The 25,648-nt window shown below is 28.5% G+C and overlaps 2 protein-coding genes across 3 annotated transcripts; one reads left to right on the top strand and one right to left on the bottom strand.

Moving 5' to 3' along the window:
- Positions 1–2,968: 2,968 nt before the first annotated feature.
- On the bottom strand, positions 2,969–17,827 carry LOC123299641 (cullin-1). Of its 2 annotated transcripts, none has more exons than XM_044881910.1 (13): positions 17,721–17,827; positions 9,314–9,508; positions 8,412–8,653; positions 7,778–7,979; positions 7,339–7,557; positions 6,606–7,163; positions 6,167–6,430; positions 5,887–6,066; positions 5,188–5,337; positions 5,005–5,123; positions 3,927–4,163; positions 3,647–3,866; positions 2,969–3,219 (listed from the first exon to the last, which is right to left on the bottom strand). In XM_044881910.1, exons 1-13 carry the CDS (start codon positions 17,721–17,723, stop codon positions 3,139–3,141), a joined length of 2,670 nt encoding a protein of 889 aa, XP_044737845.1. In that variant the 5' UTR covers positions 17,724–17,827; the 3' UTR covers positions 2,969–3,138. The 2 variants fall into 2 exon arrangements, with proteins under 2 accessions (XP_044737845.1, XP_044737847.1); XM_044881912.1 differs by lacking the exon at positions 17,721–17,827 and adding an exon at positions 10,542–10,572 and having other exon boundaries at positions 2,970–3,219.
- LOC123299642 (DAZ-associated protein 2) lies at positions 12,146–25,409 on the top strand. The gene is made up of 5 exons (XM_044881913.1): positions 12,146–12,290; positions 23,221–23,337; positions 24,732–24,862; positions 24,936–25,091; positions 25,194–25,409. Exons 1-5 carry the CDS (start codon positions 12,275–12,277, stop codon positions 25,374–25,376), a joined length of 603 nt encoding a protein of 200 aa, XP_044737848.1. The 5' UTR covers positions 12,146–12,274; the 3' UTR covers positions 25,377–25,409.
- Positions 25,410–25,648: the final 239 nt, after the last annotated feature.

Genomic DNA, 25,648 nt, shown 5'->3' with positions numbered 1-25,648 from the left:
TATCATGCTGATCTTTAAACAAAAGTTTATTTTTAAAATTTGATTTACAGATCTTATAAATTATTTAAAATTTATTTTTAAATAATAATACATACTAGAAGAGTATACATTTGCAATATGAGAAACGAGCTGTGTCTATTTACACGCTAATTTGAAATTTCAAAAATTAATTGCACGTTAAAATCTGGAAAACATCTAATCTTCATGATTTTAATATAATTTTTACGTATCAATAATTGTTTTTAAACAATATACGCGTTAGCGTGTAAATAAACACTTTTAAATAAAAAGAAATGAATAAAAAAATCAAAAAAATACTAATTTGCAATGATAGAAATGAGTTTTTTAAATTCTACCAATGTAAATTTTTATTTTTTTATACTACGGCTCAATAATAATATTTGCTGATAAAAGAAAATTCGAATTAGAATAGTTAAAAGAAAATTTTAAAAACTAATTTTTTTACGATTCATTAAAATTTTTTTTTGGTGTGAATATATATTTTTTCAAATTAAAACGAATCTTCCTTAACGTAAACACTGTACAATTATTATTTATTTACATGTTTTATTCCAAAAATTGTTTTTTGGAGTATGGTCAGATACAAGGACCCACGATTAGGCAACTCTTATCAAACTCTTAAATTTCAAAAAACTTTTACCTCAAAATATTTTACTTAGGTTAGACTTTTCAATTCTAAAACCTTTCAAATTTATATTAAAATAAAAATTGGATCTTCGATAATGATTGGTGTTAAAACTATTCGAGTTTACTTTGCTTATTTCGACTGTTTATATTAACAACTATCAGTTTCCCACCCGCTTCGCTGGGAAATTTCAACTCTAGAAAATATAATTTTCTCTTTATATAAATAGTGTAGATGAATAATGTAAAACTGAAACAAAATTGATAAATGGCTTACAGATTTTACATATTTTAAGGCGAGACATTAACTAAGTTCTATGTAAACCGAATTCCTAACAATTTTTAAATTCAAAACAAAGTGGGCAATCTTTTCGCCACATATAAATCATTGCGGATAGAATAATTGATGACTGGTTTGATCATTTTTCCAGACAAATTACTACAAAATTTGTTATGAATGACTGACTACAAGATACGTTTAAGGCAACATATGGAATTAGGCATATTTTCGAACTTATCTGACTTTTTACGTGTTCGATAAGAGATTCCCTAATTAGCGTGTTTTCTTGAATTAATGTTTTTTTTTTTTAATAAGAAGTTTTATTCTCAAAATTTTGTTATGAATTATTCTCATTAAATATTTCGATAAAAATTTCCTTTTTCAATTAGTACCAAAACAAAATTATAATAATTTATATCAGAAACAAATATAAATATTCAAATGCATCAATAGTGAATAATTCGATTAAAAAAGCTCGTATGATAATACATTCAAGCGCATTTTAAAGAGAAATGAACAAACTTTTCCAGTGTTTTTGTTGGATTTCTTAAAAAAGAAAGGAATTTGACCAATTTTCGGAAAATTAAACGCACGATTTTTTTATTACATTATTTACTGGTTCTCTACAACTGGTGTAAATCTTCCCAAAAAACACTTTCGATCAATAAACCTTTCAAACAAAAAAAAAACCGCATTCAAATCGGAGCTACGGTGACACAGGCATACGGACGCATATAGCGATCAAACTTATAACACTTCTCTTACTGCATCGGGGGTTAAAATCTAACAGAAATGAAAAGACAATTCCATTGGCATTTTCCAAATCGACCGGGTGTTAACTATCCCGCCTTTATAAACCCTACTTATGCTTCCCTTTCACTTTAAATCGAGAGCTGCTAAGTCGCACCCAACGGATGACCGCAGTAGAAATAGATAAAGCATGTGCGTATAAATGTAAAGAGACAGGTAAAGCCAAATAAAGTAGGCGCTTATAGCTTTTTTCGTCTCTCTTATATGCCTACAATTCTTGTCTCTTACTATTTCGTTCACTACGGTCAATAATTCACTTATTGCGTTTCCTATGTCAATCTCTGTGGAATTAGCTCTATGGTTTAGATAGAAAATCTTCTAAGTATATTTTTTCTAAAACTTCATTTTTTCCTAATTACATTACATTACCGACTCTTTTTTTATTGTCACCCAACTTCGGATCTGTATAAACGCACCTTTACAGAACATTTATAAAAATTATAAACGAAAAGTTTGATTCCATTTCTCCCAAAATTATGCCTTTCTCGACTGTACGCAACAAACTAATTCATGTTAGAAAAAGAATACCCTTCAATCGTGAACAAGGATTTTACATGAAGCAAGATAGATAACTTTCGAATATTTACAAACTATCTTTCCAAACAAAAACGAATAAATTTTTTTTTTGTTAATAATTATAAAAAAAAAAAATAAACAAAAAAAATATACAATAAATTTTATTTAATCAAATAAAAACGATTATGTTATCAAATTTGATTTTGTTTTTATAAATGAAGAATAATAATTATATACTTTATACTTTAAAGCGGAGAAAAGTGAAATCACAATATATATAATATGTTAATTATTATTTTATTATTTATATTTATTATATAATATATATACATGTATATATATTTATAAATCGAATTATATTTATCGAATTTATCTTAAAAAAAATATATATACATGTAAATACATTTATATCGAAATTGAAGACACTACTAATAATTGTAAAGCACACGCGCACACATGTTTGTTTTTTTTTTTAAATTTTTTATATATTTTGGACACCACTTACTCCTACTCGCACCCACCACAAAAATATTTTATACCTCCATTTTTTTTATCAAATTTGTTGAGTTTTGGTTGTTTTTTTTAGCCGAGCGCTTTGTCCGTTTATTTTATTGATTTTTATTTAATGTATTTATTTTGTAATTAAATGTGATGATTGAATGTTGATGAATGATTTAAAATTAATTTTTTTTTAATAATTAAAGATGATTGGATAAGAATTTAATTAAGTGTTTTGAGTGAAAAGATAAAATTATGTTTTTTGGTGTATGTATGTAAATCGGGGGGGAATTGAATTATCGATCGAGACAAACAAAAATTATTTTTAGTTTTTATTTAATTTAAATATTTTTATGGACGGTCAATTTAGCGTCGCTTTACATTTTTAATCATGCCAAATAACTATATGTATCTTTTTGTCCTTCTGTTCGTTCTAAATATTCTTTTTCGATTAGTATGTCTATACATTTCTGTAAAGAAAATTATTTTTTATTAATTTAAATTGCTTACATAATTAATTTTTATTAGAAATTTGTTTTTCTGTTAGTATTAAACATTTCTGCTGTTAGCTTTTACGAGGGAACTTATGAAGTTCCCAATATTTAAGAAATAGCAGTACTGTTCGATCCCATTTATATCATTAATTGGGGAAATTGTTCTTTTCATTTAGGACAATTCATCGTTCATCATGGATTAGTGGATTTGTTACCGTTTAACTACTTGCGGCCTGAATGATATTCAGCCATAGTTTTTAACACAATATTTAATGAACTGGTTGGATAATGCTTAAGCCATCCATACAATAGGGGGGCCATTTGACAAAAATAAATAAATACTGTACGGGGGGGGGGAGATGTTGGTTATTTGAAAATAATAATAAAAAAAATGTCGACTTACTTTAATAACATGAACACGTGGTTTAAAACGTGGTGATAATTGATTGAGTACTTCAGCAACAAGTTGCTGATGTTTAATCATTTTTCTCATTTTCATAATACGTACAATAGCGGCCTGTATTAATAACTTACGATCCTCTTCAATATGTTTATGTGTTGTCTCTTGTTCTAATTTCAATTCAGTCTTCATTGGTATATTAATATTTACTCGTAATTTTTTACTAAAAATAACTCTATTAGTGCTACGGAATCCTAAATATTAAAAATTATGATTAACTTACTTTTTATAAGATGTATAAAGTGATATCACCGAATTTTTTTCTAATTCTTGTTCGTCTGTATCGTTAGCAGTCGGTGGCGTGGTCAATAATTTTGCTTTAAGTAATATTTGTAAAACTTGTGAAAGAAAATCTGCTTTGATTTGTGTATTTTCTTGTAATTGTGCTACTGTCCAACTAGTTGATACATTAAATTGTAATAAAACTGCCATCTGATACGTACTCGCTTGTAATGTATATCTAAAATAATTAAAATCATCAAATGAAATCAAAATAGATTTTCACGCCTACTTTGTAAGGGGGTGTGTGTTATGAACGGGTGGAGACTACCATCCCACTTGTGGTAATGGTGCAGGATTCCACTCATGGAGGTAGGTATTTAATTTCATGTAACCAAATTTCTGTCAAAAATAAGATGTCAGTAATGCTTATTTTGCACCGGTATCGGTCCACTATACCGGGAGTGTAAGGCAGGAGTATAATTTTAAAAATAAGACGCATTTATGTAGTATTTCATTCTTATGTGTTCGTATTTATTTGTTCGTGCAAATAATAATTTATTTATTTATTGTTCGTGCAAATAGAACACTAGTGACGTTATAACTTCTGCCATTTGATTGATAAATTTTCAAATTCTCCGGCTTGAGTTAAAGCTTCTTGTGTAGTCTCCGTAATTCCACTTAAAGTTCCGATTTAAAGTTTTGATTGCAAATTTAGGATAATCGTCCCTTCCCATGAAGAATGCGATCGAGATGTACTCAACTTTTCACTCCCTCCCAATCTATATCTTATATGGATGAATCAAGGGCCGGAGATCTATCTAGTGCAGAGGTTTATGGACCTAGAATAAAGGAATCGATTCCTCTTGGTCATTACGTGACGGTTTTTCAATCAGAAATTTTACCCCTTTTATAATTTATAATTTTCAGTAAGAAACATGCGTTTTTATGCCAAGTCCTGATGGTTTCGATCCTGGGGCTTCGCCCTAGTTACGGAAATCCACAGTTCATTTGACTATTAGACAAATACTCTCTGAAACAACGTATCAAAACACGAAATAACAACAATTTTGAAATATTACCTGTTTTTAAAACAATTTGTTAAAAGTTCGCCTTTACTCATATTATAAAGCCAATTTAATTTTCGACCTGAGTGTTGTGATGAATAAAATGTTCCAAATCTATGAACACTTCGTTCCAACTAAAAAATAAAATTTAGTTAAAAACCCCAAACAAAAATTAATACCAGATATTTAAACACTTACCTCTGATGGTAAAGAAAATGCAAATGATTGTTGGAATGGCCATGAACCAGATGATAAAACTTGAATACTAAAATCTATATCTAAAAGTTCATTTGAATTTACTAAATGTTTTCTAAATTGTTCATTGAGATCCTTCGATACACCAATATCCTAAAATTAATAAAAAATTATATTAAAAGATGGAGTTTATGGACCTAGAATAACGGAATCGATTTTTCTTGGTCGTTATACGACAGTTTTTCAATTAGAAATCATCGTCATTACAGTGGGGCACATATCAGCATCTTCTCAGATAGTCAAGTCGAAATTCGGGCCCTTGAGGCGTCAAAATTCTAATCGAGGATAACCTATGAATGATTCGAGGAACTGAACAACACAATCAGGCTGATCTAGATACTGGGCCACTTTAGAGTTAAAGGAAATAAAGCAGAGGATTAAGTTGGCATGAAAAGAGTCGTTTCAAACGTCCCTTTCACCTGCAGCTTTGCACTTGGAGAAACCTGCGGAGCGTCAGGTTTAGAATGTTTAGTTCCGAAATCTTAGATCCATCAATTATGGGAGAAAGCCAGACGGAGAGTTCTATAGCTTCATGTGCTTAAAATACAATCTCTTACCCGGAGTTCTTCAGAAGGACACATAGAACTCTTTAGTCTAAGTGCTAGGGTCCTGTATTTAAAAAAAAAAAAGTATAAAATTTACCTGAAACATTCGTTGTAATTTAGATGTATATTCAAAACCACAAGCTTGTTTTAATTTTGAGATCATTGAAGCTTCGGCATCATCACTAGCCGACATATGTTGAACTAGCCGTTTCGCTAACATTTTACTATAGAATTTCTGGAAGACATCTTTGTCTTCGATATATTTAAAAACAACCATCTGAAACAAAGTCGCAAATATTGTTTAAAATTCACTCACACATTCCGATCGTACTCCTGAGGGTTCAACAGTTTCATTACAAACTTGAAATAATACATACCACTTGATTTAACGTATCTTCTAATTCAGCTTCTTCAGGGTTTTTACTAGATTTTTTCAATAATAAATCACAATATTTGGCTAATAATTCGGGACTCTTACTAGACGAATTCGCCACTCTTGTAACAGTATTATTATTTATAAAACGTCCACATGCTTTATCCAACGCCGCTACAAAACCACTATCGTTATTAAATGCCGTTAATACTAATGCATTATATTTTTTATGAACTTCCAATATTGTGTTCACATAGATTTTTGGATCCTAAAAACAAAGCAAAAATAGAATTTTTGGGATTATATTCACAGAAAGAGGTTTCTAAAAACATTGAAGGTTGAATTCAAATTTCTATTCACAGAAAGAGGTTTTAAAAAACATTATATGGGATTCATTTCCCCTTCAAAATTATCGAAATACCTTGTACGATCAATATACTTACATTAGCAGCACTATCGCCACATTTATCAATAGCAGCTAAACCTTGATAAGCAATATGAGATTCTAATAATGTACGTAATTCACCAAGACCATCTGGTATCCGTGCAGCCAATTGATACATTCGTCCTAAATCATCATGTTTATCTGTGTCCAACAAATGTTGAAATTCTGAATGGAACATTTCTAAATGTTTTTCAATTAAAACACGTTCACATGTTTTCGCTAAACGTTCTAGCGTTGTCTCATGTAAATAAACTTGAACACGTTTTGATTCTTCGAGTAAACGTTGTTCAGCTTTTTTCATATATTCAGTAACTGGATTCTGTCGTAAGAATTCTGTACTTTCACGTGTATAAAAACGTTCTGTATCTTCTAAGAATACATTCTCAAATGAATCTTTATACACAACTAGATTTGGTCCACGGGCTGGTCCTGGTCCTGAATCATCTTCGTTTAAACCTAATTCGACGTAACAGTTTATTACACCTGATACTAGACGTGTGTTGATTGGTTCACCAGATCGTTCACGTTCTATTAATTTTAAAACGGCATTTGTAACCTAGAAAATGTTAAAGAAATGTTTAAATTGTTAGATGCATCAATGAGGAGGAAGAGGTAGAAACGATCTTCTTTGTCACTGCCCAGCTCTTGCCAAGAGAAGGAGGTCGACCTATCCTATTCCCAATTTCTGATTTGTGGACATGAAATACTGAATATTGATTAAAGATGCTTACCTGCTTATTTAAATGTTTAAACAAATTATCACGCCATGTAACAAGAGCTAATTGATATACTTCATAAATCCCTTTACGTCCTTCTTCACACTCTCTTCGTACCCAATGACGATTTAAATATGCACATATACCATGTAATACTTTGCTACTAAATTGATAACCTTCCCATTGTCTTGTATAAAATTGTAAAACTGTTTCATCCATTAAATCGATACCGTCCTGAAATTTTTTTAAATACATTACTCATTGCTCATGAATTTCACTGAAATTATTATATGGGGTGCCTCAAAGCTCCCTATTTCAAATAGAAAGTTGCTTTGCAATCTTTTATTATAATTTTATCCTCTTACAATATTTATGGGGGACACCCTGTATAATTCTTTCAATAATTTCTACGTTGGAATGTTAAAGTTAAAAAAAAAAACCATAGGTAACTTACTTTAAGTAAATCTATTAAATAATTTCTTATAAAATCTCTTAGTCTTTTGTATAATTCTAATCCAACAAGTTGAGCACCGCCAGTTACTTGCGCTTTATTTTTGCTTCCGGTTTTTGATGAATTACTTATTGAACTATTGCTATGACATACCGATCGATTTACAACTTGTTGATGAACCGATGTACAATAATTATATACGTGACTATAAAATATATAGTTAAGAAAAATTATGAACAAAATTTTTAAAGATAAAATATAATTTTTGGTTTTTTTGGGAATGTAGGACCACAAATAATGTGAACTTGGTTTTTAATTTTCCAACGTTTCGACTTGGGTCTTTTTCAAAGCTCTAAAAAGATTGTTTACACATTGGTTCCAAGGTTTTTATTTGTGTCCAACATTCCCAAATCAATTTTCAAAGACAGAGGCAGCGTTATTCATAAAATATAATTTCATTTTTATTTGATAGTGTCCCCCCTCTCTTCAATCGTAGATCGCCTGTACTAGAAAATGTATAAGCAGCAACAAAGTTCAGTCTTTCTCGGTTACTAAGACTGATAATAATTCCCGATTTTCTTGACATTTTTGATTATATCTCTTTCTAACTTATGAATATGATATTTAAAAAGGATACGTATACAATTGCATATATCTAGATTTTGACATTGATTGTAAAATATAAACTGTTTCAATGCCATCTTTTAAATCACCCCAAATTTCATCCAAATCAATTTGTTTTAATCCAGCACCTCCAGATCCACTCATATTATTCATCATGTTGCCACCACCTCCACTGCCTCCTCCATGGTGGTGCCCTTTATGCCCACCCGCTGATGACATTGTTCTATATTTATTTGATTTTTTTGAAATTGCACTCTAGAATTAATATTAAAAATAATTAGAACTTTGTAGATAATTAAAATAAAATTGTAATTTTCTTCAATAAATCTAAAGACTCACGTAGTACTTGACATTTCAGAATGGCTGAACCTTTCCTCTACGCAAGAGGAAACTGGGAACAACTTCAGGGAGGAATTAAAACTGAAACTCTCCTGCTATAAAAATGACAACAGTCTCTCTAATTTCTAGCTCTTCTTAAATGACTTTTAAATGGTGCAAAAATCCTAGGTAGACTTATCGAGTTGCCACCTCTTCAAATTTGAACGGGAGAATCCAGAAATCGTCTCCCAATTTCCGATATCAATATAAATTCTTCAAAGTTAGGTAAATAATGGAATTTTTTGATTAATTGTTTTATATTCAGATCTTTATTTCTAATTTACTACCTCGTGACTTTCTGGTTTATTTCCCAGATAAGGCAACTCTGTAGACTTATGTACTTATCCTACAAAAATTGAACTAAGGACTGCGGCAAATGACCTCAAAATTTAAATAGTTCTTGATGAGTAGATATGTCTCCACGGACACAAAGTCTTAAAATTTCGACTGTGTATGAATGAAGAGAAAAAATGAACCACCTAGACCTGATCTCAATCGATTAGAATTAAAGTCGCATTAAAATTAGTGTATCCTTACATTTGATTTTTGAGATCCTGATGAAGATGGTCGATTTGTATTATATTCTTCAAACACGTTTGACGAACTATTTCTTCTGCTAACACCACTTTGACTACGAGTAACACGTACAATATCTTCGGATCGTTCGGCAGACAAGTTTAATTGTTTTTCTAATGCTGGTGCGACTGAATTTCGCCCGCCTTTTTTCTTAGGCTAAAAAAAGATTAATTTTGATATTCAAATTTCGTTTTATCATTATTTTGAAAAACGGATATAATCCGTTAAGATTGACTTCGAAAAGCTTGTGAGATTTTAGACCCATAATTCAAATTTTGGATTTCTATGAGAACATTTATACATATTCTTAAGTGGAAAGGAAACAAAGAATTTTTAGGTTTTGATTATTAAATAATGGACGTCCGCAAAACAGTAGGTGGGATTTTCGTCGATAGTACGGTCGGAAAAACAAATTTTGTGATTTCCAAAATTTTAGCACTCCAGGTATATATTTGGGGATGTGAATTATCTCAGTTTTTTTACTGAATGCTCTATGATTTAAAAAGCATAGCCATTTATATTTCAAAATCTCCATAAAAGTACCATCAAAATCTGCAGATCCTTATTTTTCGGGAAAAAATTATTACTAAGTACATTAAAGATTATTACAAGATTAATTACAAAATTTTCACGCAACTGTGAAAGTAACTTCAATGACTTTTAAATGCTATGAGCTACCCACGTCATTTAAAAAAATATATATATGATAAGATATTTAATTAATAACGTTTTTGAATTTTCATAGAAATCAATTAATCAAATTTTTCGATTACAAATAAAAAATATTAAGAAATTTCACAAATTTCTTAATACAAACAGCATCATTGCAAATCATAATGCGTGAAATTTAGAGAAAGTTTTTTTTTATTGAATTTCACTTTCAATTTATGAATAACTTAATTATTAAAAATATGAATATCAATTTTCAAGAAAAAATAATAAAATTTCAAAAATTTGAAGATAATTATTTATTATGACAAAAATTTTCTCAAATTTTCCCATATGTCGTAATTAGAAAGTTTTTGAAATTATTACAAAACTTATAACGTATATTGAAAATAAATTTTCAATACCAGACAGTGCGTAAATAATATATTTTAATCATAAAAAAAAGGTTTTCAATGAAATCTTTTGTTCTTGAAAATCTTACGCAAAAAAAAAGGATTACGAAATTACTTGGAAAACTTACCGTATTTTTTCACTAACATAATTTTAACAGGAAAAAAGATAACACAAAATATTTAATAAAAATAATAAGATGAAAATTTGTTCATTTGATATGTGGTTAAAAATATAATTGTAAATTTTGTTCCAAATAGCTTCAATTTTCCAATGACAGAAAGAGACACTAGGTAGTAAGATAAGACAAAAAAATGACAACCAAAATATTAATATTCACACCTTATTTGAATTATTATGAAAACATTTAATTATTCCACATAATTATTTACAATTGAAATACTATTTTTTACATGAATTTTTTTTAAAAAACCATTGATTTTTCCACACTATTTACAAATTAAAAATAATTTATTATACTTAAGAAAAAAACTAATTTTTTTAGATACTGTAATGTTGGTATGACACCAGTTTAGTTGTATCCCGTTATTAACTTTCTGTTCGAAGTTACAAGAATACTATTTTTGTTGTGCGAAGTTTGATATTCATTTACCAGGCTTACCTGCCATTGTTAATTAATCAATTTTGTAATCAACATTTTCTTTAATTTAATTCTAAATTATAATTTTATAATAATAATTTATCCCATAATTAAAATTCTAAATATGTATTTAAAATATTTACTTTATCATACCTTATCCATATTGAATTTGAAATGATTCGGAATTTTTGTTTTCTATAGTAACGGTTTAAAATATTTTAAAATGATTGTTGAAACTTTTTCAAAATGGAATTAAAGTTTAAATATTTTCTAAATAAATTTCATCAGTAATTTCGAAAATAAACAGATCGGAAAGACTGATTTTCAAAAATATTCTGAACGTTCATTTTCCAGTTTGAGTCTTGTAACGGCCTTATGTTGAAATAAGTAATAATAACAAAATATAATTAGAATGGTATCGCAATTGTTGGTCCCTATCATCTAGCTAGACAAAGGGGTTCCCTTCGGCTTCCTTGAGAACCACCTGTCACCCCTAGACGAGACGTCTTCGTTGCTATTAAAATTTCCCAGGGTTGATGGATCCAAGATTTTGGACCCGAACATTCTGAATCTGACGACCTGCAGATTTCTGCAGGTGCAAGTAATATGTATGGAGGTTTCATCGTCCTACATACAAGCCCTACAAGGGGGATCATCATAATGATCCCTATTTTGAAATAAGTAAGTTGCAAATCAATTTTAATGCTATAACGTGATATTTATGGTCATACCTAGCTCTTGGCATGATTGGAAGAATGTAAAATTAGGAATTTTTTTGCTAATTCCGAAAATCAAGTCCAATTTAACATGATATACACATATTGAGTTTTATGGATGACCTGGAATATACGAAGTATTGAACTAAACGGGTAAACTGGTTAAATAAGAGCATACTAGTACAAATACAGTTTTCTCGGAAAAATCCAACAGGAATTTAAAAAACATTAAAAATTAACAAATTTTAGTGCAGTGATTAAAGTTAAACCAAGCCAAAAATTAAATATAAAGTTTAAATAAAAACGTGATTCTCCCAAAGTACACAAAAGAAAAAAGAACTCAAATCAAATTCTAGGGATATTTATTATATTACAGTTACATGTAATTGTATCTGCACAAGTGACTCGTTGATTTCTCAAAGCGCCACTAACTAAAGTGACATTTTGACAGATCTGGTTAAAATATTATATTATTAAAGAAAAATTAAATTTTATTAAAACTTAGTTGAATTTTCTGTGTGTGATATTTTTTCAAATATTTTAATAATGTCTGATAAGAAAGGTAAGATTCTTGTTACAATAATTCAATCATTAATTCTCGTTTAAGTATACGATAAAAAAAACAATTGAAAGAGTGATTAATTCTTTGCTAAAAAAATTTTAATACCAAAAAAAGATATAAAATTCAATCCCAATTGACTAATATTGATGACAGAAAAAATGAGATTTGCAAATTTTGTAATTTTTTGGAAACAAAAGAATAATCATATAGAATTTGATATGGTATTTTAGGATATTCAGAAAAATCAATAACCATCCTCTTAAACAGCCATCTTTTTTTAACTATATATTCGTATATTGTTATTTCATATTAAATTTGCAAATATTGTGTATTACCTATCTTTGTCTGAACGGGTCCAATTTCCCGTGAAAATTATTTCAACTAAAATAATTAAATAAAAGAGCATCACCCAAATGTATTAATTAAAAAATTGATGCAATTATTAATTAATTGACTAATTAAAAAAAATGAAATAGATTATAATTTTTTACACCAATTATTTTTAATCGATCTCATTTATTTATTTTATTTGTTTCGAATAATTTAGTTTTTTCCCAGGGAAATTTTTGTATTGATTTTTCAGTTTTTTTTTAAATAGAATTTGAAAGGTCATTAGAAAATATGGGGGGTTTTTTTTATTGTGTTTTATCAACAATTTTTGCCAAATTTGCTAAAAAAAAAAAAGGTTATTAGGATGAAAAATGGATAATTTAAAACCCCCACCCTCTTATATTTTCATTTTAAAATATTTAATTACCGTGAGAAAGAGACCGGAATTGCATAATGAACGGGTTTTTTGGACAGTAAATAAGGAAGAGTCAATTTTCTATCTTTTCAAATACAAGAAACGTATCGAACAAGCAATCGGTTGAAATGATGTACGCAGTTAGTTAACCGGAAAATTTTTGGTATGGAAGGAAATAAAAATATCAAACTGACGCTCATGCACATATTGGGTTGTTTGAAATAAATGTAAAGCTTGTTTCCATTGTCTGTGGACTATCAAATCGTGACAGAAAAATGTAATCAATTTTTTACAGTCTGCCAACTACAGAGGAAAAGAAAAATGTATAAACAAACATGTATAACGAATTAATGCACAAAGATAAAAACTTTTTACAGTCTACCATTCGTTTGAATAAAACGGTAAAAGTTCAATACACTAAAAATCTATTGGCAGACATTTTTTTTTTCAAGTAAAAACGTCTGCCAATTGATTTTTAGTGTATTGAATAGTCTTGCCATTTATTCAAATAAATGGGAGACTTTAAAAAGTTTTTCTCTTTGTTTTACAATCAAAAATATTAGTTTTAACTATGCATTAACTCGCTATGCATGTTATTTTATGCATTTGGTGTTGCTTGTGGCTGCATAGTATGTCCTCTATCATTGGCAGACTGTAAAAAATTGAGTATTTTTTTCTGACACGAGCTGACAGTCTATGAAGCTGTAATTTGACTAGCATCACCTGAAATTTGTCAGACTTTCGGCCTGTGAGAATACAAAGATTCGTGATTACACAAGAAAGTTCGCCTTCCCCGTACCAAATTATAACTCGAGCACCCGTTCTTACATTGCCTGAACGTCTTTAATGCGTAATAAATCGAATTTATTTACACTGGCAATTTTTCATGAATTGTGGCCTCTCGATTTTGGCTCAAGGGGGGGGGGTTGGCTTAGAAAAGCGAAACAGAAATTTTTGTTCTAAAATTTTTTTTAATTCAACTATTTTAACTCAAAAGAAATCTATGCGATCTATGGTACGCCCAACTTAAAGGGGGGTGCAACTTCTTTGATCTTCCACCCCGTCGGTACGCACATGCGCGGCTGACATACGACAAAATCAATTGTATTGAAATTATTTTGAAATATTTGAATGCCACGATAGCTCGAATAGCTCCTTAATTTCATAAGAGAGGGGTGGGGGAACATTCCATTTTACAAATTGGCAATTATTGTGGGTTAGATATTGATTATAATTTTTAATGAACGTGTGTAACACTTAATAAAAATACACTTTACAGTTCAAAAAAATAAATTTTTAGAGCGTAAGCAAACATCATCATCATAACATTGTATTCCTTACAGCAGTGAATAAGGCGTTGTTAAAGAGGCTTAAGCCTGTCGAGTTCCAAGGTTCAAGTGGTGCCTCCTACAAACCGTATTACAACTATCAAACAGTACATATTCACTATATAAATGTGTTTATATATATATATATAATTATTGTATACTTAAATATAATATTGCACTTTAAAATAATATTTTCAAAAATCAAAACAATTTCATTTTTTATGCTTGGAGTTTTTTTTGTTTTTTTAGAGGGGTTTCACGACACAACGGAACCCTTTACGCTCTCGTTTTGTTTTGTGTTTTTTTTTTTTTTTTTGTTGGTAAGGATTTATCATCATGTGTGTGATTTTCAAAAATTTTTATAAAAAAGGGAAGAAAGTTGTAAGTGTTTTTATTTTTTTATTTAATTTTTTTTTGGAAAATTTTTTAATATAATATTTGTGAGATATATATATTTCTATTTGAATTTTGGAAATATGTATTTTGTGCAATAATATTTATTTACTTTTGTTGACAGTGGCTGCAATGCTTGTTGATAAATCCCTGCCCTGCCTAAAATTTACTCACCTTAATATGTACCTGTGGAGTTTTTTTATTACTATATTTCCGAATTTTATTAGATTTATATATTTATTCTACTACTTAATATATGGTTGGGTTTAACAACTGTTTTTATTATTTTATTTTTATTTAAATTTTTCCTTCGTTACATATTTTTCGGAAAAATTTTCTTTCACGATCATTTAATCACGACCAACGAATTTAATTTTCAATCCTTTTCTTCTTTTTATAAGTTTTCAATAGTTTAAAATATTAAAGTTTTGATTCAACAACAGATGGATGGCACTTTTTTAACATGACATTAAATCTAACTTTAAGTTCATTCAAATGAGCAAAAATTCGGTATGTTGGTTGTAATTTGAAAAGGATTCCCAAGGGAAGGTAGAATTTCCCTTTTAGGTTTTGCACGTCTCTACAGACACTCTTTGGAGTTTAAAATTTGTATCTTCCTTGAGTTAAGTGTTAAGGAAGTGCCTTTTCTCTTTCATGTTAAATTATCATGGTTTTTTCTCGATTTCTAAGGGTTTGCGCACTTCCAAATTGAGTTAGAGGGTTGAAAATTTGTATATAAGTTGAGTTAATGTCAAGAAAGTGCCTTTTGGGAAGAAGGGGTGGTAGTGTCAACTTCGCAAACTCTTTTCCCATTCTTTTTATACCCTGTATATATGAAATATATATCAAGGTATACTAAATTTAATCCCAAGTTTTTAACGCATACAAATATTGATGTTACAAACAAAATTTTGGTATGGGTGCTCATAAAGTCCATTTCCGATTGTCTACCCGCATGTCGGACGGACGCGTCGAGGAAAAAATATGATCTTAGTGATCTTAGTTTAAGAATTTTAGAAGGCTTTGGATTAGAAAGAAGGATTAATTAAAAAATATGTGAGTTAGTCACACCTTAGAACTCCCTGTCTAAATTTCAACATAATTTAGTTCGATTTTATTATGTTAGATGTCAAAATAAACTTGACATTACTCTCCAATAGACTAATTTTTTAGAAATGAAAAATCTATTACAAAAATTCTTCTTGATCGATTTAAAAATAAAATTTCGTTTGTAAAAATATGTAACGAAGTAAAATGATTTCACAAGGTACTAGAGCTGCAGATTTGATGCGAATACATCTTGCCTCAAATAAATATATATTATATTTATTTATATTATAAATACACTACACACAAAATAGAATTTGAAAGTTTAGTACAAAATTTGTACATACATTTTTTATCTGCTTTTAATTCTCAAAATAATTACAGTAAAAATGACAACCATCAAAAGTGTTTGGTTCAAACAGGTTGATGTACCGGGACTTTAGTCCAAGTCAATGTCTAACTTTTTTTTTATAGAGTTAAATTCAAAACTTAAAAAACTTTCAAAAAAAATGTATATACAAAAGTTGTATAAAAAAGTGAGTGTAAATGTATGCATGGGTTGCGATTTTTTAAAACATATATAAGGCGTTAATTTTCTAAAATTAATATTCATAATTATTATAAATATTGTGGGGACAGTTTTGTTTTTGATTAAGTATAGTTTTTAAAAATTAATTATTCAAGGTACAATAAACCAAAACAAAATATCAAAACTTATTTTTTAGCCTGATCATTTTAAATGTATAAAACACAAGTCAAAATACGAAGTAATTTCCAGTTGGTAAATTTTTGTAAAAACGCTTAAATTTTATAAAAAACGGGTATAAAAGTTGCTATCGATATCGTGTCGAAATATATACGATTAATTATCACAAAAGAACTACTTTTCCGGTTAATCTCGCTTTCTGTGACTTTTGAAGGTTAATGAAGGGGTTATTATAAAAATTAGAGACCATTAAATTCTCTACAAAAAGGTTCTGGACCTATTTTTCTGCCAGACCAGTATTTTATCACGCTAAATTTAAAGGCTTGTAATAATACCGAGTATAACAAAATAAAGGAACCTATGTATACAATTTTTAAGTCGTAAAATTCAAAAATTTATTTACAGTTCTCCTTATTTTGTTACACTCTGTATTATCACAGTGTAATCCGATCAAATAAGATGAAATTTACTGAAGCTTCGGAGGCAGCAATGTCACCTACAGCGGCGCTGAGATCTTAAAAATATTCTCGAATAATAGTACAAATCACAAGTATGGTAGTCCTCGATTAGAAGTATTTTTTCCCTAAAATGCAAAGTATTTAAGAAAATTTTAAAAAACTACCAAATACACGGAAAATTATACATTGATGTAAATTTTCCAGAAAATAAGAAAAATATAAAAAAGTATATACATACAAATCGATTGGAAATTTTACGCCCGATAACTTTGGACTGATCTATTTTTTCTGTAAAATGCATAGTTTTCGAGTAAATTGCAAAAAATTGTGGATAAATGTAAAAACTACTGATTTGACCAGAAAAAAGTAAAAAACCTTATTTTTGTGGATAATTTTATGATCTACAAGATTTATAAGAGACCCTAATTGACCTCCGTGTCGCAGGAAGTAAAATAATCAGAAAACACAGTTTTTCGTGACATATGACCGTTAATATTTCGCAACACCGATACAATATCGATAGAAACTTTTTACCCCGATTATTAAAACACCTAAACAAAGACGTTTTCATAAAAATTAGCTAACTGAGAATTTTTTCGCAGTTGAAATCTTAATTTATATGGTTTTAAAAAACAGTGTAGGGTTTCAAAGTACTTTTTTTTTTCTTAAAAAATGGTAATTTTATAAATGAATTTTATATTGTAAATAACATGTATTATCGAATATATCAAAGAAATTTAAATTTTCACTTACCATTTTTCTTAACGAATTTTCACTTGAATTAAAAAAAAAAATGTTTAACCTTAAAAATTTTTTAAATTAAAAAACAGTCACATTTCAAATAAAAAAATTTATTTACATGTTCAAACAATTCTGGAAATAAATAACAAAAAAAAAGTTTTTATTTGTGTTCAATGTTTGAATGAAATTTTTAATTTCAAAAAAATTTCGAAGTTTCAATTTTTGATCACGAGAGTGTGCTGATTGAATTGCTGCTCATCATTTAATTAAATATTTGATGATACAAAATTTGAATAATTATTAATTAAATTAAGTTTAGTGTAAAATTTGTTTAGTTTGTTTGTTTTTTTATTTATTTATTTATTTATTAATTTTTCATTTTTAATTTTTAATTAATTACAATTAATAGAATTATAATTCAAAAGATCGGAATTAAAAAAAATGAATTATAATTTAAAATATTGGAATTAATAAAGAATTATAATTCTATTAATGCATGCTTAAATAATTAAAATTAAATATATCTGCATGGTTTCGTTAATTTTAATTTTATTTTTTTGAATTAACAAATTTTTACTAATTAGATGAAAAGCAAATTATTTTATCATTTTTTAGGCTTTATTTTGTTATGTAAATATTTTTTTTTTGTTTTTTTTCGATTTTTTTTAAGTAGTTTGGATTTTATTTCTATTGCCGCAATTATTTTTGGAATAATTTAAATGGCTGTATTTAAATTCTTTAAAAAATTTTCTTGAGATTATAGAGCAATTATATTTTTTACGGTTTTAAGGGAGGCTGGTAGATATGGGGGTTGGTCTAAGCGAGTCTATTTTTGGGCATGGGGCTTAAAATTACAGAAATCGTCTCCAATTTCGATAAAACTCGGTGCACATAGTAACTTTAACCCAAAAAAAATCGGGCTCATTAGAAAAATCGGGCGCATAGTTTTTGAAATATTGTTCAAAATTCCATACGAAATAGATTTTGCGAATCAAAAAGCTCCACACTGGTTTTAGGTTTTTGGCAGCTCGTCAGTAGATCATATCAGTAAAAGTATGCAACTTTGGCGGAAGATGACGACCCCCGAGGTAGAATGATGGCGAAATCCCGCACCCCAGGAAAAGTGTAGAGGCTAATCTATTTACTATTGCTCGATTCGGTCACGTCTTAGATCGTGTAACTTTATCAGGAGATATTCACTTTCAGTTCCACTCGGGGAATTGGAAAAGTGTGTTTTTTGAGCTAATCTACAAACTTTGAGGGGGGACTAGAGACCTCTACACTCTCTGGGGGATTAGAAATCAGAGAAAACTCGTAAAGCGTTACTAGCTTATGGGCTATCCACGGTTTCATGGCGGGCACATTACTGGAAAACCTGAAAATGTCAAGGAATCCAATAATAGAGAAACAAATCAGGGAATTTTAGTAGTTTCGTAATAAAATTCTAAAAAAATTAAATTATGGAACTGGAAATTCTGTATTTTGTAAAACTGTGGCCACCATGAATTTTTAACTTCCCTCTTACGAATCGTAAAAATGCAATAATTGCTCCTTTTTTGTAATGTGAATTGATGCCATTTAAATTTTATTAAAAAAATTTATTTTTTTTCGTAGTTAATTAGAGTTTTTTTTTTTGTGTTTTCTAAAAATAAAATATTTTGATTACTTGAAAATTTTTGAAACAGTACTCAAAATATTTTTTACAAGTTTTGTTTTTCTGCTTGCTATTATTATTATTAAATAAATACGTAATGCATGTTTTTATTTTTTAAAAGATCAATAAATCGATGAAAAGCAATTTTTTTTTAATAGAATGCAAAATTTTGCAAGATACCAATTTCGAATCGATGAGATTTCATCCATTTATTGATTTATTATTTTATTTGCATGTTAATCAATTAATAGTTTAAATTAATTAATCTATCTGTATACAACAACAAAAAATATATTAATTTTTCTTCTGAACGGAAAATTATTGGAAAAACTAATATATTTTCATTACTATATAAGAATATATTATTGTAGTAAAAAGTATAATGCAAACTTTAAATAAACAAGTATGAATACGATGAAACTAATGCGCATGAGCAAGACTAGGGAGTTGTTTTTAATTTTTTTTTTATATCGCTCAATATTTTTTAAATTTTGTAACAAATTTTAATTTTTCTAATGTTGCTTAAGTCATGAAAAATTCGTATGTCTGTAATTTCTAGGGTTGATGGTAAAAAATTCTAGAATACACCGATAAGATATCTCAGAAATTACTTGTTTTATCGACAAAAAAACCCGATTTTCGTATTTTTTGGGTCAAAATTAGCTTATAATCTAAGTTTCAGCGAAATCAATAACAAAAACTTTTTTCTGATTTTTTCGATTTTTATGAAGGGGTACCCCTTAAGAAAATCGCTAAAAATCGAGAAATTTTTTATGTCTTCGATTTGGATCAGAACATATTTCTAGGGTAATTTTGACCCAAAAAATACAAAAATCGGGTTTATTTAATCGTTGGGTGGCCAGTTTCCGTAATATAGCCTAATATCGCTCCGTGATATCCGTTACCGTTGAGATATGCCTGAAATTACTTGTTTTATCGACAAGTACACCCGATTTTCGTATTTTTTGGGTCAAAATTAGCTTATAAACTGAGTTTCATCGAAATCGATAACAAAATTTTCTCTTTCCTCCAAGGACCCTTAGAAATTACCAATACAATCAATACACGTCTAAAATCAATCAACACATTTGCTCCTGCGTATAAAAATGAATATTATATTTAAAGTTTGTTTATATGTTTGAAAAATAAAAATTGATTCTTATTTTCACAAAAATAATTTTCTTTTTTCAATTATGATCAATTTTTAAATCAAGTAAATTTTCTCTTTAGAAAAATAAGAATAATATAAAATGAGAATCAATTTGTCTTGTCTTTTAGATGTGCTAAGAAATTTCTATTTGAATGTCGAATGGCAGTTTAAACCTAATGTATTAATTATTAATTATAATTATTATATTTATTATTATTCAAAGCTGATTTTTTAATATATTTAAAAATGTGTTTTCTGGATGTCACATTTTCAAAGTGGTTGTTCGAATTTTTTAATTATACAAAAATACGTTTTTTATAAAAATTGTTACTAATTTTCATTTTGTTCTTTAATTTTTCAATTTATTATTTTTTCAAAATTCATTAATGCCCAATTTAATTCTTACTATTTTATAATTTAGGGTTTTTCCTATTTCAAGGGGTTTAAAAGTAAAGTCTTCTCCCTTGAATACGAAATCAAAAAGTCTAGAAAACAATTTTTCATTTTAAAATGAAACTTGCCATTTCGTCATATTTAATAAAAAAAATAGGATTAATTTAATGTCCGTTTCTAAATTGTATTGTTTTCATTTTTTTTCAACATAAAAATTGTGAACTTTTTTTTAAATAAAAAGAATATATTGTTACATTTTTTCACTTGCTATAGGTGGCACACAGAAATAAAACATTTGTTTTTATTTTTTTTTAAATTTCGCGGTTTTTATAAACAGGTTTTGACACAAAACGTAGGATACTCATTGATATTTATTTTTATGTAACATTGTAATCCTGAAATGTGTTGTTACTAAAGAATATTGCCTGGGCTGGGACAGCATGTCCAGTTTCATATCATTTTGCAGTACCACGTAAAAAAAGCAATCTTCGCACACGAAGTAGCAGTTCGGTCATCAAAATATTGACAATTTTGATACGGAAACATATAGTTACTTTATCGTTCTTAGAGACCATTTCCACATAATACAAAGGTTTATAGTTGCTTCAATATCGAATGAATAGGTAGCCGAAATTCTTTTGGCCGTAAATTTGATTAATTTAATTGTAAGATAGTTTTTTACCCAAATCATTTAACCTCACTTTTAACTGAATCCCACATTTTTTCTATTATCCTTAAATGGATTAAAGTTATTTAAAACTGGTCTCATGAGTATCCTTGTTCAGTAACTCCAGAAATCGAAGGTTTATAAAAAATCAACAAACAACTACCTTAATCTGTTAAAATGCTGGAGGTCTGGGGTTCGATTCTCGACAATGCTATTAGATCGTTTTTAATCTGTACTAGATACTGATACTGGATTAAAAATAAGCAATCTTATCATCTTTAGGATGGACAAGAGAATGTCCGTAAACCGCAAAAATTGGGAATTATCCGGAAATATGATTGACCGTGACTTATTAGTGATATCAATTTTGTAACTATCGAATAATAAGTAGCGTTTTTTACTATGTTGATGTTTACGGTGATTCTTTGGAAGTTTAGCGCTTGAAGTATAAAATAAACTCAGTTTTATGTGAAAATCGTCTCTAGAAAAGTTCACTTTAATAATATTGTCGGGTCTTTTACGGGACATAAAATAAATTTGAAAGTCAGATAAAACGAAATTTTGGAATATAAAAAAATTTTGAATAGCTACGTGTGTGTTGTAATCCATAATTTGCTACAATGAGATTAACATCCAAAACCAGACTAGTGAAAAGACCTGTTTATAAAACCATGTTTAAAATTTCAATGTATTTAGTAGCTTTGTCTCCTCTTTATTTGGGAAAATACCCTTTATTCGTTCAACAATTTTTTATTTTTACTTTTTATTTTTCAATCAAAATTTTATGTTTTTGATTTATTTTTTAAGTGCCATTCTTCATTTTAATTTTAATTCTGGATAAATATTTCTTAAAACAAGTGAATCATTAAAGTTTTTTATACTCGCCAACAAAGTTACGGCATGCAATTGTCGAAAAACTATTCAAGTAAAGAAAATAAATATCTTTTTCCTTTATCAAACAGCGCTTTTTGACAAAGATAGAAGATATTAATATGTCTTTACTTAGTTTTCTGACATCTGCCCAAAAAAAATCATCATTTAAATAAAAGGGTCTATTTTGAGACAAATAACTTGGCAACTTATTTTAACAAGGAAAAAAAAATTAAGGGGTTTCTGTAAAAAAAAGGTTTAACAACTTTTTCCTCTTCAAAAGAATCTCAAAATGACTGCTGTGCAAGGAAACTGATAGGCGTAACCTTTATGCTAGTCACTAACCCGAGATCTAAGTTAAAACTTTGCTCTTCTATTTAAATTTACAAAATGAAAAAAAAAAAAAAACTGTCAAATGCGGTTTTTTCATTTTAGCTCTCTCCAAACTGAACCGATTTTCTTGAAAAGTAGCTAAAAACACTTTCGTCAATAAAAAATCGCGTTTAAAATTGATTTTACTCAACAACTAATTAAAACAAAATTTAAAATATTTATCCAGAACCAATTTTTCTTTTTTTTTTACTACTAATTAATTTAGTTAATTTTTAATAATTTTTTTGAAAATTTTATATATATTTATTGAATTTGTTTGAAAAATTTAAATAAAAAAAAAAAAAAAAAAAAGAAAACATTATCTGAAATTTATAATTAGATAATGTTTGAAAAAAGTTTTCGAATTAGAAAATTTATTGACTAAATATGCAATGTTATGTTACAGCTGTGGGACCTGCATATCCTGGTGCTCCACCACAACCACCAACATTTGTACCTGGGCCACCTCAGCCAGCTCAATCAAACCCTGGTGCACCGCCTACATATGGAGGTTGGTTTAAAAGAAAGTACAATTTATTCTTATTATTCAATGTATTTTAAATATTTCATTGATATTATAAGATTTAACGTTATGCTCTTGTAATTTATGTGTTCACCAAATTTTAGTCAGATAGATGGCATACAAGTATTCGAATTTATGGGATTTTAACGCTAAGATATCAGTGCCACGAGTAAAAAAAAGTTTAAACTATACCTGTTAAACTCAGCTGATTTTTTCATTGAATGATTGAATGAGTCTTTCTTAGCATTAAAATCCCTTATAGAGTGTACAGTAGTGACATCATTTGAGCAACTCAGAGATAAAATTTATTAGCAGAAAATTTTTCGATCCGATATGCCGAAATTGAGATTTAGGACTTAATCAATGTAAGTAAGCCACACCCAGTGTATGCCAAATCGGAAAAGTAAGCAGAGAAGTTTAATCTCTGAAAGTTCTCCGAAAGTTGTTATTGCCGACCATCCTGTATTCAATCTGTATATCGTTTGTTCATCGTCTGACGAAACCTTAAATTATCCCTGAAACAAAAAAAATAAAACTAATATTAATCTTGAAAGTTCGAAAAATTTTGGTGTTTTGAAAATGGGTCGAAAACCAATCGAAATGAATCAAAGGAAACTTCAATTACCTGTTCATTTCGATTGAACCCTTTCAAAATTTTGAATCAGATTAATTACATTATTTAATCGGCTATACAATTCGATTGTTTTCCGAAATCGTAAGTTTTAGTATTAGTTTTATTTTTTATTCACCGTGGACTTAAAGTCGTTATCCATTGATCTTGTTTTCTTAAAAAACACGATGAGTGGTGATTTTTAGTCCAACCTGTATGTTGTGAAAAAGAAAATAGAAAATAATTTGTAGTAAAAAATATCCTAAATGTTATTTAACGTTAGATGTTAAATGTAGATTTGGCAGAAAATCAATACAATTAATATTATATTGTAAATAACATTTTCCATAAATTTTTTATGTTTCAATTACTGTAATGGTTTTCCGTCAATTTCATTCTAAGTAGAGTTGAATTAGACAATACAGAACCTAGTAAATTATTTTCACACAAATTAGAAACCAATTTTTTAGTTATTAGTTGGCAGTTTCTAATTATTTATTCGTTCCTGGCGAATGTCAAAGTTATTGCCACATATCAAAATACAGGACATCAAAATAGCAGTCTATTTAAAATTGACAAAGCAAATAGAGTACCCATGTTTTTTTTTTTTTATGAGAAAATTCGATTGGTAGTTTTTCCTCCATTTTAATCGCCCGTTTATGATTCTAAGAACTAATAACTTAAAAATTGGTAACAACACTTATTACTTGATCAATAAAATAATAAGTAATTTCAGAATATAAAATTTAGAAAATTATCAATAATTCATAATATAAATAAATAGTAATGCCGAGTGCAGCTGCAGCCGCAGCTTATGGAATGTTCCCTGGACAAGCTGGTCAACTATATGCCACACAAGGGCCACCGCCTCCATATGAACAAGCCCTAGCACATCCAGCAATGCTAGGACAACAGGTAAAACAAAATGATTCATTTTTATTAAGAACCCGGAGCGATATATTCTAATATAAATATTTAAATATTCTAGATGTATCCACCAACTGCAACTGCCATGTATGCTGCTGGTTATCCAGGATATCTCAGTTATCCAGCTGCATATGCACCAATGCAATATTATCCATCATTAGCTTACACATATCCACCAGTTCAACCTACACATCTTCGTCCTACCATTATGATACCGGTAATTATTTGTAATAAATTTAAATATGTGTATTTATCGTCAAAATACTGCTCACTATAGATACGGGGAATCAATATCTGACTTAATATGTTTTTATTTTAGAATGGATTTGATGCTGGTGCTCGATTTGATGGAATTGCACAACAAGTCTTACCACCAAATCCACCAGGTGTGCCCCCATCTGCAGCACAGTTAGCTGCAATGGCTGGACATGGAATTGCATTGGGACAAAAGAAAAATTCATTTTTAACTGGTGGCTCAGATGGCGGCTATACATTTTGGTGAAAATAAATATATATATAAAAATATATTTAAAAAAATCATCGAAAAAAAATATACAAAAAATAAACAAATAACAACAACATAATAAAATTACGCTTTAAGTAAAAACAAAAAAATTACAAAAAAGAAACAAAAATCAAAAAAACCATTAAAAAAAATTACAAATTTTAAGAAATTATTATTAAAACTGAATTTTAATACTCTTTCACTGCATAATTATTATTAAATTATTAACCAGAGAACTAAAAAAAACAAAAGTCATATGCCAAAATCAT

Source organism: Chrysoperla carnea, chromosome 5, assembly GCF_905475395.1.
Source record: "Chrysoperla carnea chromosome 5, inChrCarn1.1, whole genome shotgun sequence".
Taxonomy (NCBI): domain Eukaryota; kingdom Metazoa; phylum Arthropoda; class Insecta; order Neuroptera; family Chrysopidae; genus Chrysoperla; species Chrysoperla carnea.
This window is presented reverse-complemented; position numbering and strand designations above follow the sequence as displayed.

Bases quoted from the DNA above. Each gene is read 5' to 3' on its own strand.
- LOC123299642 (XM_044881913.1), top strand. The intron at 23,338-24,731 runs GAAAGTACAATT...ATAAATAAATAG, and splicing joins ATATGGAGGTTGGTTTAAAA to TAATGCCGAGTGCAGCTGCA. The intron at 24,863-24,935 runs GTAAAACAAAAT...TAAATATTCTAG, and splicing joins CAGCAATGCTAGGACAACAG to ATGTATCCACCAACTGCAAC.
- LOC123299641 (XM_044881910.1), bottom strand. The intron at 7,980-8,411 runs GTATCCTTTTTA...TATATTTTATAG, and splicing joins AGATATATGCAATTGTATAC to TCACGTATATAATTATTGTA. The intron at 3,867-3,926 runs GTAAGTTAATCA...AGTTATTTTTAG, and splicing joins CTTTATACATCTTATAAAAA to TAAAAAATTACGAGTAAATA.